Source organism: Myotis davidii, unplaced genomic scaffold (assembly GCF_000327345.1).
Source record: "Myotis davidii unplaced genomic scaffold, ASM32734v1 scaffold295, whole genome shotgun sequence".
Classification (NCBI taxonomy): domain Eukaryota; kingdom Metazoa; phylum Chordata; class Mammalia; order Chiroptera; family Vespertilionidae; genus Myotis; species Myotis davidii.
In genome coordinates this window covers 575,051-591,414 of record NW_006286683.1, presented here as the reverse complement: position 1 = coordinate 591,414, position 16,364 = coordinate 575,051, and the positions used below count along the sequence as shown (strand labels likewise).

At 44.6% G+C, this 16,364-nt stretch overlaps 1 protein-coding gene across 1 annotated transcript in view; it reads right to left on the bottom strand.

Annotated features, from left to right (window-relative positions):
* Positions 1–16,364, bottom strand: part of EGLN1 (egl-9 family hypoxia-inducible factor 1) — a gene marked incomplete at its 5' end in the record, with an annotated part of 25,301 nt that extends 8,937 nt beyond the window's left edge. The window contains one exon of the mRNA XM_006758646.2: positions 16,065–16,364. Coding sequence (XP_006758709.1) covers positions 16,065–16,364 — 300 coding nt within the window. The remainder of the gene's footprint in view (positions 1–16,064) is intronic.

Below are 16,364 nucleotides of genomic sequence, written 5' to 3'. Positions count from 1 at the left end.
TTAACTGAGCATTTAGTCCATTTACTGTTTTTGTAATTATAGATATACTAGAGGCCAGATGCACAAAATTTGTGCGGGGGGGTGGGGTGGTTGTTGTCCCTCAACCCAGCCTGCACCCTCTCTGGGACCCCTCGGGAGATGTCTGACTGCTGGTTTAGGGCAGGCTGGGCTGAGGGACCCTCCCCAAGTGAATGAATTTTGTGTACCGGGCCTCTAGTTTTCTGATAAAAAGAGACTTTTTGAACAGAAACACCTAAAAAATATTTATTTTATTGATTTTTTACAGAGAGGAAGGGAGAGAGATAGAGAGCTAGAAACATCGATCAGCTGCCTCCTGCACATCTACTGGAGATGTGCCCACAACCCAGGTACATGCCCTTAACCGAAATCGAACCCGGGACCCCTCACTCCACAGGCCGATGCTCTAGCCACTGAGCCAAACCGGTTTCGGCCCAACTGAGACTTTTAAAAAATAAACAAATAAAAGAGAAGTTTTAAACAATTGTTAAGTAAATCTTATAATCCCTGTGATAACTCAATGACCTCCATCTGAATGTGTTATCTGAGGTGGCCACTACTACTGTAGCCTCATCTGGTGTTCCCTGGTCCCCTTAGTTCTGCTCTGGTGATAGAGACTCTGCCAAAGGAGGAAGGAAGGAAGAAGGGGGTGAGTGCTCACAGGGCCTGCATTGAATCCGCATCTCCTTGTCAATGCCGCTCTGGGAAGGGCAGCAGCTCTAGACGGACAAGGGATGAGATGGAAAACCTCCATGCGACCCGGCCAACCAGGAAGCCCATCAGTGCCTGGGCTCCGGCAGGAAGAAGAGTCCCAGACCCCCGGCCCTGCACCAGCCCCCAGGCCCCAGACTGGGAGCCTGAGGACAGGGAGAGCCCACGCTCACCCGGAAAAACCAGACTGTCAAGAAAAACTGGAGACGGAAAAGAGCCGAGCTCCTGGAGGTTCCGAGGGAAGAGGAATTTTGTAGGAAACCTGCAAAAATGTGGAAGGGTCATGAACTCCTTCCAATGACCGTGTGGCCAGGGGATGACCTGGTGAAACCATGTAGTAATCCTGCATGTGCTGGGACGTCCCTGCTGGGTTCTAGCCACTTTAAAGGTCCTTCTGGAAGCCGCATGAGATCTGGCGGCTACTGTGTATGTTTAAACGAGAATCCCTGTGTTAACAAAGTTATCCTGAGCTGTGGTTGGATTATCAAAATTTAAAGTTCCTTAAATGTAGCATAGCTTTTCCAGTTTTAAAGTCATACTCATGCTTGACTTCCTAGCTGGTCATTTGGTTGTGCTGGTGGGCTTTATCCACACTTGGGTAAAAACGACTCTGATGTTGCCGTTTTTTTGCTTAGTTTGTATTGCAAATGCAGAAGACCCTCGCATACTCTTATTCACAGTATTTTTAGTAAATTCCATTTCTTTTCTCTTACTCTCTTGGTAAAGTGACTAAGAACTCCTTCTAAACGTGATTTCACCTGCTTACGCACCTAAAGTCATTAGCAGCATTAAAAATATTTACGGACACATGACAAAAAGAGCCAGCATGGTGTCCGTCTGAAAGGACTTAGCTGAAAAGAAAGAAAACACCGGCACACACAATACAAATGCTCAGCAAATCACAGAGGGAAAAGGAATTCTGGAAAAAGGAACTACTCCCGGGGGACAAAGCAGCAGGACGAGGCTTTGGAGCTACACACCTAAGCTTATCTTTAAAGGACAGATGAGATCTGAAAAACGGAAGGGAAGGAAAGCAAACAGTCTGAGCGTAACAGACAGGAAGCAGTTAAACGGCAGGGAGGTGTTTTCACAGGTAAAATGGATTTGAGAGACAAAGGATGAAATCTTGGAAATTAAGCAGAGGAAACAGGACGTAAAAGGTAACCAACAGTGAGCTCCTCTGGTCCTTGAGTGGGGACAGCCACAATGAGAAGTTTTAAGAAGGTAGCTGCCTTCTCCTACGATTTGTGCAAAAGATGATTCTTATAGACAAGTGTACTTGTGGTCTGTGGTGTCCCCTCCCCCACCGCAGACTCCTGTGTGCAGCCCTGAGGCCCGCAGACCTGAGCATTCACAGGAGGGCCTCGGGGAAGCGCTCAGGGGGATGCGTGTCTTGTCCGTCCTCCGAGGACCCAGCAGAGCTCCCTCCCAGGAAGGCAGCCCGCACGGGAGACCAGCAGGCTGCCCTGACCTCGGACTTCCCAGCCTCCAGGACTGGGAGCAGGAACACATTTCTGCTGTTTACAAGGTTCCCAGCCTGCGGTATTTTAGCCCGAAAGGACTACCAGGACACACCTGTAAAGGACACAATTACTCCCAGAGATGTCCATCGGATGCCTCATCCTCAGGATAAGGACATGGATCCCAGTCCATCAAGAAAAAGGAAAGGCTCTCCCCCCAGATGTGCTAGGGCCCGGGAGGCACCCAGTTATCCTGGGTCCTCCCCGAGCAGGACCACACACTCCGGGCCTGGGGTGGAGGCCGCGAAGGGTCCTTTGCTAGGGAAACAAGGCAGCCGCCCACTACAGAATCCTGAGGGAGGTTCCTATCTGCTATCCCTTTGAGACACCAACTTTAACTGTTTCCCACTGGGAAAAGCCTGTTTAAACATAAGCAAAACAGTTAAATACTATTTTTCCCTTTTTGATATGAAAATATACATGATTGAGGACATTCTTAAGATTAAAAAAAACCCTAAATTTGTCTTTTACTCTGAGAATGAAAGGAAGGAAGAGGTTTGGGATGCCTCTCTGGAACCTAAGGACATGTGTTTCTGGCCGTGGAAGGCGTGCATGCAATATGAAGTTGAACCAGGAAACTTTAAAAAAAATAATTTCCCTTTTGAACTAAATTATTTTAAAGCACAGATTCAAAGCTAAGAGAACTAACATTTTATGAGCTGTCAATGTACTATGTTTGCCCTGAACAAGAGGAAATGGTTTCCCAGCTGAAAATTCTATGAAAATGCATTGCCTTGGGCTTACACTCTGCCCTTTGTGATGCTGAGAGCTGACATTTAGTAAGAAGTCCTTCACAAATCTATGAGGTAGACAGACGCAATCTCTCCATTTGAGACAGCAGAAAAGTGAACTGCAAGGAGAAGAAACGCCTTGTCAAGGTCACAGAGACGAGGGGCAGAGGGGAGGCGTCCAGAGTGGAATTGCCTCCTGGATTCTGGCTCAGTTCCTGGCTCAGTGAGGCCGTGTGTAGTCTGACCCAGGAGTTCAGATGAAATTGGCAACACAGGGTCCTAAGTGACTCCTAAGCGATACGCACGTCATGCGTGATGCTCAGTTCTCCCACGTACAGATGCACTGCCTAAGGTCTCTTCCAACTCTGCTCACACCTGTCCCCATTCACTCCCAAAGCACCGCCCCCCACCCCATGCCTACCAGTGGTTTATGTAAATCTAGCTCAAAAGGGAGAAAACAGGTCATGGAAAGAACTGGACTGAGAGCAAGTAGGTATTTACTGTAAGAAAATTTTTAAACTTCAGATTTCAATTATACCTGCGTAGTTTATGTAAATCTCACTTCCTAAAGGTACAATTAAAAACTTTATAAAAAGTTATACATTTTGTTCATTGCATTAATTAGCATATTGCATGGGGGGAACGGGGAAGGGCAATCTATGTGCACTTAAATCTCTTGACTCGTTTGCTAAATTTAATGTTATAAATAAGGTATCTCACCATAAACAAACTCAGACTATGTTTTGAGAAGTAAAAATGTCAAGCCTGTAACCTGGCCGCAAAGAAACCAGCGCCGAAAAGCAGACCCAGCGATGAGAAAAGGGCAGGTCTCTCGCCGGCCGCTGTGCGCGCAGGGCCAGCAGGGCCGCTGGGAAGAGCAGGATTCAGACCAAGGAGGAAGCAGCGCCGTCACAGGAAGCCCTTCGCGAGCATTGCGACAGCTCAGGGCTGACTTTATGGAGGAAGCAGGGTCTGAGCTCCGCTTAAAAGATAAAAGTTGGCAAAGAGGACACTTCCAACAGAGTGGGTCACATAAGGAAGTTTTAAATGCAAACACAGAACATACCTGGTGAGGAGGAATATTTGGTTTGCTAACGCACAGAGCTCTTGAGAAAAGGGGGGAAATCGGAAAAGCCAAGAGGGGCCACGTTATGGAGAAAGGCCTTGGTGCTGCAGGCAGAGGGGAGCCAGTGCTTTCTGGGGAGGGGAGCAACATGATCTCAACTGCTTCAGAGCATGACAAGAAGGCAATGGATTGGGGAAGGGGCAGGAAGAACATGCCACGGAGAAGACGAGTGAGAACAGAACTTCAGCAGACCAAGCAATGACATTCTGATACAAGGAGGGGCCTTGGGCAGAGTGGAATGGGGAGGAGAGAAGTGAAAGGACTTGGCAAGCACTTTCACAGACAGCAAGGGGCAGGCTGGATCAAAGGGGGCTGAGCAGGCTTGTGTCTGGAAGTCGGGAAGGCGGGTTCGGGGGAGGAGTTTAGTGTTCGGACATACTGAGTTTGCCAGGCTGGTGGGCCATCGCGGTGGAGGTGTTCAAAACGCAGCTGATAATGTGAGTCTGGAACTCCAAAAAGAGGCCATGGCTGGAGATGCCGATTTAGGAACCATCTTCGTAGGGGATGGCTGAAGCATGGGCTGCCAGAGATTGCCAAGGCAGAGAGTGGGGAGAGAAGAACAGAACAAAGGACAGATTCGCATGGAGTAAGTCATGGAGAATAAGAGCGCATTAGCTTGGCTGCTTTCCTGGTCACAGGAAAACGGTCAGACAACTGGCCTATAGTTGACTCATTGTAAGTGATTTTTGACTAATTGTAAATGATAAACATATAAAACAGAACTTATCAAGCATTTTTAGGATTTCTCCTTAAAATGTTTTTTAAAACTTTTTGCTATTATAAATATTGTAAAATAGTTTTAAAGCTCTACCATTGTACATATCCTTGTATCCTTGATGCCTAAAATTAAATTCCTGGAAGTGAAATTATGAGGTTTAAAAATTTTTATTGCCAAAATTTTCTCTGGTTATATTAGCTTAGTAGAGGCCCGGTGCACAACATTAGTGCACTGGGGGTTGGGGGGTCCCTCAGCCCATCCTGCATCCTCTCACAGTCAGGGACCCCGCAGGGGATGTCTGCCTGCTGGCTTAGGTCCAGGGAGCGGGCCTAAGCCAGCAGGTGGACATCCCCGAGGGGTCCTTAGCGCTGCCCCAGAAGCGGGAGAGGCTCCTGCCACCTCCGTTGCGCTTGCCAGCCGTGAACCCAGCTTCTGGCTGAGCAGTGCTCCCCCTGTGGGAGTGCACTGACCACCAACAGGCAGCTCCGGTTGTTCCACCATTCAGTCTATTTGCATATTAGCCTTTTATTATATAGGATTATTAAATGAATCAAATTCAATAGTGATGACACTAAAGTAATTCTATGAGTTGGTAATATCCACAAGATGGTATTGTTAGAGTAAAGAAGCTACAAAGCATGAATGAAAGATAGCTAGCCCCCAAACATCCATATTATTTTAAGAAAAAAAGAATTAAATTTTAGGATTTTGTTTTAAAAGCCTCCTATTATAGACTATACGGTAGATAAAAGAAATATCAAATAAGTAATAGCGCCGGACCAGTGTGGCTCAGTGGTTGAGCATCAACCTATGAACCAGGTCACAGTTCAATTCCTGGTCAGGGCACATGCCCAGGTTGTAGGTTCGACCACAGTGGGGGGGGGGGGGGGGGGAGGTGCAGGAGGCAGCCAATCGATGATTCTCTCTCATCACTGATGTTTCCATCTCTCTCTCCCTCTCCCTTCCTATATATTTCTTTAAAATGATAGCAACAAGTTATAAAACAATCTAATCTATGTTTACATCAATAAAAACTAAATATAAGCTCATTTGTACGTGATTTGATCCAATTTTTCACACAGATACTAACTTATTTGTACACATGACTAGCTTTTAAAATTAACATCTATGAGCATTTGAGATCTTGCTTCCTGGCATTTGTCATCAGTTTAGCTCAAATAAACTCTTTAAAATTTTTAAAAATAAACAAAATTAACATCTAAGGGTTTTGATTCTTAAAATGTACCTTAAATAATTAAATTAGTGATTACTAATAAGACATTTATTGCCATTTGACTTCACTCTGCTAAGGGGAAGATGTGAAGGGAGAAAGATCCTTTGATGAAGGGGTCCCTCAGTTTGAATCACTTCATTATCCATGACCCTTATAAACTGACCAGGTTCTGTTTGCACGGAGCCAAGGCTATGTGCCGATTGCCCAAGCAAAACCAGATGCATTTTCATTAAAAATAAGGTTCCTTAAAAACAAGTCAAGAATTCCGAATCTAAGCTGAACTTTAACCAACACAATGAATGCGAGCAAAGGTTTAGAATTAAGGCAGCTGAGGCCAAGTCTGAATAGTTTGAAAAGTCACCGCTGAGAGCTAAAAATATAATCACTTCTTTAAAAGCTTCTTATAATAATCAATTACTCAACATTGCTTCTATTAATTAGGTCAGCATTATTCCAATTTCATGGCTGGAGAGACTGGAGAGGTGCTGAGTGACTTGCCAGGTAACTAGAATCCAGAGCAGCGCCAGCAGGCCTGCTCCCATTCCTGCCCTGTCACCTGCCCCCTTACTGCTCTCCCTTCCCGAGAGATTTCCAGGATAAAGAACACCTGCAAGAATCTTTGGAGGAAATGTGCATGAGAGAAAGCCTTACAGTTACTATGTAACACCAGGCCGTCCCTGAGAACTAGCCACAGGAACAAATTGCTCTTCCGTGCCTTAGAGACACTTCCTACCTGCACCACCAAGAGATGCCGCCGATCAAACAATTACAGAAATTATTTATAATATAAACAAAGCCAACCGATATGAACTCTAGTTTCACTTTTGTTGAAAGTATTCCTCCACCCCAGCCCTCGTGTACTATAAAGTTTTCATTTTTTAAAAACTCAGATTAATCTTACTGCCAGTAACAAGTACAAAAACAGGACAAGACACACAAACAGGAGCAGGGAACAGGACACTGTGAAGGGGTAGAGAAGTGGTTCTCAACCTGTGGGTCGCGACCCCTTTGAGGGTCGAACGATCCTTTCACAGGGGTCGCCTAAGACCATCGAAAAACACATCTATAATTACATATTGTTTTTGTGATTAATCACTATGCTTTAATTATGTTCAATTTGTCACAATGAAACTACATCCTGCATATCAGATATTTACATGGCGATTCATAACAGTAGCAACGTTACAGTTATGGAGTAGCCACGAAATAATTTTATGGTTGGGGGTCACCACAACATGAGGAACCGTATTAAAGGGTCGCAGCATTAGGAAGGTTGAGAACCACTGGGGTAGAGGGACGAGGGAAAGAATTCCAATCCTGTATTAACCATTGGAGATGAAGGCTGTCGGTCTTTTATAAGAAAATTGCACAAACACAGCAGATGTGCCTGGAACCATATGCTCCCAGGGAAGACGTTCTCACTGAGGTCATGGTTTCCATCCTGGTACTTACCACTTAACTCTGTTTCATTTTATAGCCAGACCGTACAAGGCAAACATCTTTCAGAGTGTGCACATGTGTACCACTAGTCTATGACTTAAGTTGACAACTAGAAAGGGGGGCAGGGAGAGGCAAAGCATAATTCCATAGACCGGGGGCAAGAACATCAACTGAGTAAACACAGACCCTCGCTCTCCCATAGCCAGGCATGAAATGCTTAAAAATATTTTTTGTTTTGTTTGTTCTTTAGAACTCTTCTTAGAACAGGGATCCTTAATATAGGGACTATGGATGGGTTTAATTATAAGCAAAATTTTGCCTGTATGTTCATTTTTAGGGTGAGAAGGTATATAGCTTCCATCAGATTCCTAAATGGGCCCAGAGCAAAACAAAGAACACGACCATAATTACCTTGGAAAACTTGTAAGCTTTTGGGAAGGGATGCTATCTATTATCACATATAATTTTTAGCCAAATTTTCTGTATTCAAGAAATTTGATTCCAAAATACTCTAGGTTGTAACCACTATAAACTACAACCATTCTTTGTACATAAATAATTTGTGGTAAATACTGAATCTCAGGCTACTTCCTTTACCAACTAAAAGACTGTATTAAGAGAATGAAAACATTTTAAATATAAAAAGCAAAATTGGCATGAGAAATCCTTTATAAGCATAAATATGTATGTATTTCAAGACCAATTTCAAATGACCTTTATGCTGGCCAGTTTCCATGATCAGCACCGCCAGTGCCCTCTTTAAACAGTTAAGTCAACTGTTTTCATGAAGTTGATTAAATGCCTGAATGTGGTTAAAGCCAAAGGTTTCCTGATCATAAGAAATAGTTCTGGTCCGATGGCAGTGGGTTACCAGAACTTACCTAAAGTTAGTATCACTAACCCCCCACTGCTAAACTTGACTGGCTTAAAAACAAACAAACAAACAAAAAAGAAATAGTTCTGGTCTTGATTAACCCATGTGCTCTTTTGTTAAACATAACTCTTAAACCTCCTTTAATATTATTTGAAAATTTGAAGAAATTCTTGTTCTAAAGCCAAATCAAAACTATGATGATTCTATGATAATTTTAGAAGCTTAAAATTTTGCTCTTGAAATGTTTTACTCTGCACACCAATCACATGGCAGCGATACTGAGCTCTGCGTCCGTTTGCTGGCCACAGGCTTCTCTCTGCTGGTCATCCCTTATGTTTCTTTGTTTTGAAGTGACGCGTGCCCACACCACTGGTGGGGGGTAAGGGCGGTAAGATGTGCAGGTCCTATCCCTTCAAGATTCACGGACAGGCAGAATTCTACCACAGGCTGTAACCTGACCAACTGCGACTGGGCCCAGGCAATGGTGCAAAACTTCATTTCACCTTCAGAGCAGACCTTTCTCCCAGTATCTGGAGTTAAAAATAGTGTAGGCCATGTTGGCCTGGGTTATTTTTATCAGGAAAACAGGGACTAGAAGCAGCATCGTGGAGTTGACCACAATAGGACAAAACTCTCATAGACTTTCAAAAGGTCTCGCCGTAGTTTTAGAAACTGGACTGAAAGCAGGGGAAGCAGAGGTGAGGGGCAGGGCAGGTTGGCTGAGGCGCTCACAGTGTGAACACAAGTAACAAGAACAACCACAGGTGTTTGACACGATGAGACAGAATCGCATCACACGGCTCCAGGAGTTACTTCCGGAGGAAAAGGTGTATAAAGTCTCAAGAAAAGAGGGCTCAATGGAGGCCAAAGTTGAGGGAGAGAGTTGGGAATGGGACTCAAGCTCGATCCTAAAGAACATATGAGGTTTGAATGGCTGGGAGTCAAACAATTCTCAGAGGTGTGGGCAGGAGTGAGAAGGGGAGCGATCGGGAAGAAACGACTGGCTGAACGAGCGGTTGTATTTCAAAGATAAGTAACAGGTCAGAGTGGACCTAAGCAGCTGAGAGTATAAATATGTAGGAATCAAACTGTTAGAATAGGCAGCTAGGTAGGTATGAGCTAGGAGAGGTAGCTGGGGCTTGAAAGGAGAATGGCGAGATGCAACAAACTGAAAACAGACAATAGAGGAGGCAGGCCCCTATGTGAGGAGGAAAGATTCAGAATTGGACCAGGGTCCTACCGTCAAGTGGCCCACAATTAGCACAGAAAACCAGCAATGTGGGGGGGGGGCGGTGTGTGCAGGAGGTGGCCTGTCAGTGATTCTCCCTCATCATGGATGTTTCCATCTCTCCCTCTCCCTTCCTCTCTGAAATCAATAAAAATATATTAAAGAGGGAGGGAGGGAGGGAGGGAGGGAAGGAGGGAGGGGGAATGTTCTTGTTGTCAACACCAGGAGCGCTAAGATCCCCTGCCGTCATCCCCAGGCAGCCCTGGGGGCAGAGCTGAGGAGGGCACACTGTGCCAAGAAGCCATCTGCCTCTGGAGGAGAAAGGATGGGGCTGGAAGGTCAGCAGCAGCAGCAGCAGCAGCAGCACAGCCCACGTGAAGGAATGTGGGGAAAGAGAGCACAGGACTGCTCTGCTCAGGCTCTGGCTGAGAATAAGTATGGACACGCCGCTATAAATGGAATGAAGAAGTGGGGTGAGAGGAGAAGACAGAAGAGTCGGGGCGAGATAAAGGAAGAGCTGTTTCCTTCCAGCTGCTCCAGCCAAAGGCCCTGGTGTCGTTCCTGACTCCTCTCTCTCTCCTTCCTCACATACAGTCCGTCAGCAAAGCTCACGGACTCCACTTTCAAATACATCCAGAATCCAACTGACTGTCCACACACACGCAGGTACTGTTCGGCCCTTAACTTGTTTATTTTTGCCTTAACATTAACCACCTAATCTGTCCTGTATTTACTTAAACATATGTTCTGACCCCCTCACCTACCTCCAGGAGAATTTAAGCTCCTTGGGAACAGGAGGCGTTTTGTTCCCGTTGTTCAGTTATTCCTAGCTCCTAAGACAATATTTATACATAGAAGGTACTCACTTCGTATTTGTTGAATGAACAAATGAATGAAAAGCTTACCAAACAGGACTCAGAGAATAGAATAAGCAGCAACCAAAAATATAAGTATTTTCCTTTGGTAAAGAAATAGAATTTGGGACCATGAATAAGGAAAAGAAGAATTCCCAACACTTGGAAATTTTTAATAAGCAAACAGGGACTACAGATACTGTCCAAGTAGTTCAGAAATAAAGCTTCAACCTGGCTCTGGAAAAATGTGATAATGAAGTATCAAATATTCCAATAAAGGTGGCAGAACAGGTCAGAGTTCGGACTAGAAAACACAGGCGTGAGTAAAGTATTGTGAGGGAAGACTCTGGTTAACCATCTATCAGTTTTTCGTTTGTTTCTTTCATTTTTTTTAGAACAGAAAGATTTTGGCTGTAATCGGAGTCAAAGATAAGCTAGCTATGAATATGGCTCAATAAATGATCTGGATGTCATCCCAGAGTGAACAATGTTTCCAGTGCAGAAACAAGGGCAGACTGGAAAAGGAGGCAGAATGCAAGCAGGTAGTAAAATGCACCCATGGAAACTGTGTGAGAATGTGCTCCAACGAAAGGGAGACTGGAACATTCGGTGGCATGTGAAAGGCCTCAAGCAAAACATTACAAACAACTAAGCTGATACCATCCGTCCGAAGGCATACCAGAAAGGAGCGGGCATCGGAAAACATGGTGGAGACAAACAGCCGTAGAGGTCAAGGCTGGCAGAGGAACACAGGGGAAGGAGAGCAGAGAGCGGACATGGAAATCAGTAACAGCAGAGAGGCGCAGGAAACTAGGAGGCCAAGCTGTTTCAGGGAAAATGGCTTTTACGTCGGAACATCTAGGGAAATTGGGGAGGAATTATCTACAGGAAAAATATTTAAACTGGAAAGAATGTCAAACAAACCAAAGTGTAGAATGACAAGGGTAAATGGAAGCAGGAAAAGGAAGCCGTAAATGTTCAAGAATCCTCAAAAAATGGCATAAAATACATCCAAATTAGAGAAGTGGAAATAAGTAATTTTTACATGAGCTGCAGCATAAAGTTAAATATGAGAATGAACTAAATCACGTCAGTCAGTTCTGTCACTAACCAGCTCCATGACCTTGAACAAGTCAGTCACTTAACCCCTCTGGGAATTACGGCCTGTTTAAAAAAAAAGTGTGTGCATGTGTGTGTGTGTGTGTGAAGTGGTTAGGTCAAAAATGGGTAATAATTCTAAGTCTTTTCCCTCCAGTTTATCAGAGGGAGAAAGATAGGAAAAGCACAGAACTCTTAAAAGAATCAGAAAAATAAAAAAATTTACATGGAAAGAGTAAGAGCTAACCGTTTTGCATTAGTCCTTACGATTTAAAAAGTGCTTTTCCATCTGGGAACTCACAGCAAGCCGAGAGGCAGAGGCAGGCCCGGGAAGATGGAGCAACTGGCTCAAGGACACAGAAGCAGCGGCAGGTCCAGGATTCCGCCCGGATCTGACAGTAGCACAAAGTCCACTGCCCAGCTGTGTTTCGATGCCCTCCTGTGACTAAGGTGTTGCAGGGTATTTTTGTGGCGTATTAGGTAATAGGTAAGTCAGGAGTTATAAACGTGCCCCCCAAACACACACAAACACACCACACAAAAAACACCCGTTTAATCTAAAATAAAATTCTTTAGAATGAAAGGTGTTACCTTATCCATAAACTACATGTAAGCCAATTCACTACACAAAATGTTTTCCTTTTAAAGTTGAACTTGGTTCATTCATAGCCTACTATTCAGGCTACTCTTTCAGTCCATATGTATGTCTTCAATTTTAAAGCACTAAATAAAAATCATTGAAGTATCAATATTTTCAGCCTTTCTGCATTCAGAATAACTGACTTGGATCTTGAATTATGAGATAGCTATCAAAACATTAAAAAACTGCTTCAATTTGTAAGTGCTGGATGCCAAGAGTATTGAAACGCGGCAGGAGTAGACCGAGTTTTGTCTGTGACATCTGAGGACTGTCACCACCACCCCTACAGCAGTGATAAAGTAACAGAATTTTTCTCATCCTGGTCTCCGCTCTAAAAGCTACAATCAGCCGAAGCTAAGTAATTAACTGCAGTATTAAGTAAAATAATGTCAGGAATATAATCTGCTACTTGTTGGTCTCAACCTAACCTACCCCTTTTTTAAAAATTTCACTCCTTTTCTTAGTGTACATTTGAACTGAACAGAGTAAGTTTTGGATAAAATTCTAACAATATGTATATGATTTTAGCATTTTTATCTTAACAATTTTTTTCCCTTTATAGTGACTAAGAATCTCCAACTGAATAGTTTGACACTTTCCCATGATCCTTAGTCCTCAGCATTCCTCTTCTTCCTGTGGCCCCAGGTAAAGGCACCTATGATTTCTGAGGGACACTCTTCCCAAGTGAGCAGACCACGACTACACCCTACTGGACATCGGTACAAGTCTTCTTGATGGAAGAAAGGGTGCAAGACAGGATCAAGGATCAAGGGCAATTTAAGGGCGGGGGGGCTGTGTGAAATCCCCCAAAAAGGACCACAGAAAGTATATAGTATAGGAGCTGTTACATCTGGGTTCCCGTTTTTCTTCTGTATGACTTCATCCTTCCCTTGTAGTTCCTCTTTCAAAGTATTTGGACAAGCTGTGGCCAGATAAGCATGTCCGAAGTAGAAACTTGGGGGAAATCAAAGCCTACACTGAACGAGCCACAGCCAATCACACATCACGTGATTATCAGGCCCTGACACACACAAGGCCATACAGAATAATGTAAATGAGAAAACCATCAGATTCTTGTTCAGAAACCTGAATTTAAGTCCTGGTATGCTGCATGAATTTCTTGTAACACATGACCTAATTTTCCTGGGGCTCACTTTTTTTTTAATCTATGTACAGAAATAATACCACAATGATCTGCCTATTTTATAGAGTTGCTGTGAAAATTATCTCAGAAAAATACTACACATTGGGGCAAGTAACTTTTCAAATCACTATAATGTTGTAGATAAAATAAAGTTCTGCCTCTCTCAGGTTACTAGACTGAAATGAACATGATTGAGGTGGGTAACTATACGGTGGTTTTTTTAGCCACTATCCAAAATAAACATTGAATATTCACCTAATCAAAAGTTTATATAGCCCAATGGTAACATACAATTATTCACATACAAGGCTAATGCTATTCATTCACTCACTATCAACAAAATGTGTATAAAATTTTAGTTTCAGTGGTATGCTAATAATCTACATTTTTCCATCTAATGCCCTATCATTTTTTTAAAAAAGCATGTAGCTTGATATATGAAGGACCCAAGTATGAATCCTGCAGGTTATCCTAAGTGTAGGCTTTGGGCAAGTCTGAGCTAAAATATCCTCAGATGTAAATTAGGATTAAGATGATCATAATCATGCCTGCATTAAAATTAATCTGGTGCCTAGCACACCATGGTTGCTCACAATAGTATGACGGCTGGTAATCTGACTGCCTTCCCATTCTCTCATATCTTTCGATTTTTTAGGAATAGTTAGATCACATCATTAAATGTGGGTGTTTAGCAAAAAGTCTGAGCCAAGAAGTACAATGAAAGGGATTCCCTAAAATCATTTCTAGATCCTGAGCGTAAGATCAAATCTAAAGAGTTTCAAGTCCATCCTGCCTTCCGTTAGTCCTTTCTCACACACGTGTGGTCAAATAATTTAAAGCCGAAGCTACTGCTGCCTTCACACCGGGACGTGTGGGAAAGGAGATGGCTATTCGCTAACCGCCTCTGCAGAAGCAGCCACTGCCCCGAGAGAGGCTGCTCGATCCCTCCAGGAGGACACGGTGAACAGTGCAGTAGGAGAGGAGAGGGCTGAGCCTAAATTAACTGCGGAAGGTCTTAGACACCCTCTTCGTCACGGCTTCACCTGAAGCTATGTCTCAATATACTCGGTCAGTCTTCACAGAGATGTATTAATATTCCCGAAAGCTAGTTCCTTCCCTGCTCTAGGGTTCATGACTACACTCACATTTAATCCACCACAAAGTCATTTAAAAATATATCAATGAAAATCTGATTAACAACCAAGGTTAAGGTTGAATCAAGCCCCGTTTTTTTCTTGCAGCTTAATATTAAGCAACTGTTCATTTTTTTTTTTGAGACAACATATTGAGACGTGCCTTCACCCAGCAATGAAGCCCCAATACGTAGATCACTTCCCACTGTATTTCCCTCAGCAAAATCCCCATGTTCAGAACTTCCTTAGCTGCCTGTACTCAGTCTGAGAGTCATCCACATGGATTATCAAAATAGATGGTCTGACCCACACAAAGAAGGACCAGGAAGAGTCAGCGTGTTCCTACAAACACCTACCGGTGTGATGATCTCCTAAGATAAGACCCCGGCACTTACAAAATCAGACAGAGATGGATGACGGAGGGTGGAGCAGGGTGGCCTGGGGTGAACCTGGATCCTAAGGAAATATTAAGACCTGGGAAGGAAAATGCAAAAGGACTGCAAGAGGTCCTTAAGGAGGGATGGCTCCATTGTTTACCATACTGAGGAGGCAGGCGGGGTCAGTAGGTAGGAACTGAGGAATCTGCGGGGGGTGGGGGGGGAACTACAATAGTAAAGAGCAAACAAACAAATGTCACCAAACTGAGATGCTGGGATGGGCCCTCACTCCTGCTCCGATTCCATATGTGGGCTGTTTTTGTTTGTTTGTTTTTTCCCCTAGGAAGCTACAAAACAGTTCTTTTTCAACCAAGGGCTCAACAAAGCAAGTAAAGGAAACCTGTGCTAAAAATGTAACCTACCTACACCGAGAGGTCTGGAAACGGAAACACTGCTTTCCCCCCTGATGTCGTGGGATTCAAAACAGGAGGGACACGGGTAAGGGGAGGGGGAGGAGAAGGGGGAGAGGGAGGGGAGCCTAACTCTTCCTGAGTGAGGAGTCTGACTGCACGCTCATTTCACATTGATCTTTTTGTGCAGATTCCTAACTCAGCACCGCATGCGGCCCTGCAGGTCGGTATCTGAGGACTGGTTGGTTCCAAAACCGGAGCATGGAGGAGCGAATGCATGCACTTGCTCTGAGCAGTACTTTAATTCCCGGCCCCCTCCACCCTCCCCACCCCAATGGGCGGCTAACACTCCAATGAGGTTGGAACTAACCGTGCATTGCGATGCAAGAGGGAGAGAAGGCAGAAGTTAAAAGGGCGAGCCTACCTTCAGCCAGAAAACTATGCAACTGGACGGAAGTTCGCCAACGGTGGCCATGTTGTGACCACACGGGACGGCCATCTTGTGCGAGGGCATAACGGTCAATTTGCATATTACCTCTTTATTATATGGGATAATGTTATGTTTTATAACTTTCTTCATTTGAAGTTTTTTAAGCAAAATTTAGGTGCAGTATCTTATAAAGAGTTGTGTGCTGTGATAGTAACGGGGGACACACACACGAAAGAAAGGAGCTCCCTAGGTCAACACCTACAGACGGGCCCCCAGCCTTCCTCTTATCGGGGTTCTGCCCCCAGGAGATCCTTTCCGATGGAGGGACTCTATGCCCCTCGCGGACGCGGCCCCGGGGCGAGGCCGGCGCACACTTACTTTCGTCCGGCCATTGATTTTGTAGTTGCCCAGCTTCCCGTTACAGTGGCGGATCAGGTCGTCCATGCGACTCATGAGCAGCCCGATGGTCTCGCAGCCGGGCTCCTTGCCCTCGATCCAGGTGATCTGGTCGCCCCGGATGTCCTTGGACGAGTCGCTCTTCTGGCTGACCAGCTGGCCGTCCGTGAACTTGCCCGTGTCGTGCAGGGCGCGCACCTCCTCGCCCACCTGCTGCCCGGTCTCCTTGCCCAGGAAGTCGTCCACCACGCAGATGCCGTGCTTGTTCATGCAGGGCACGAT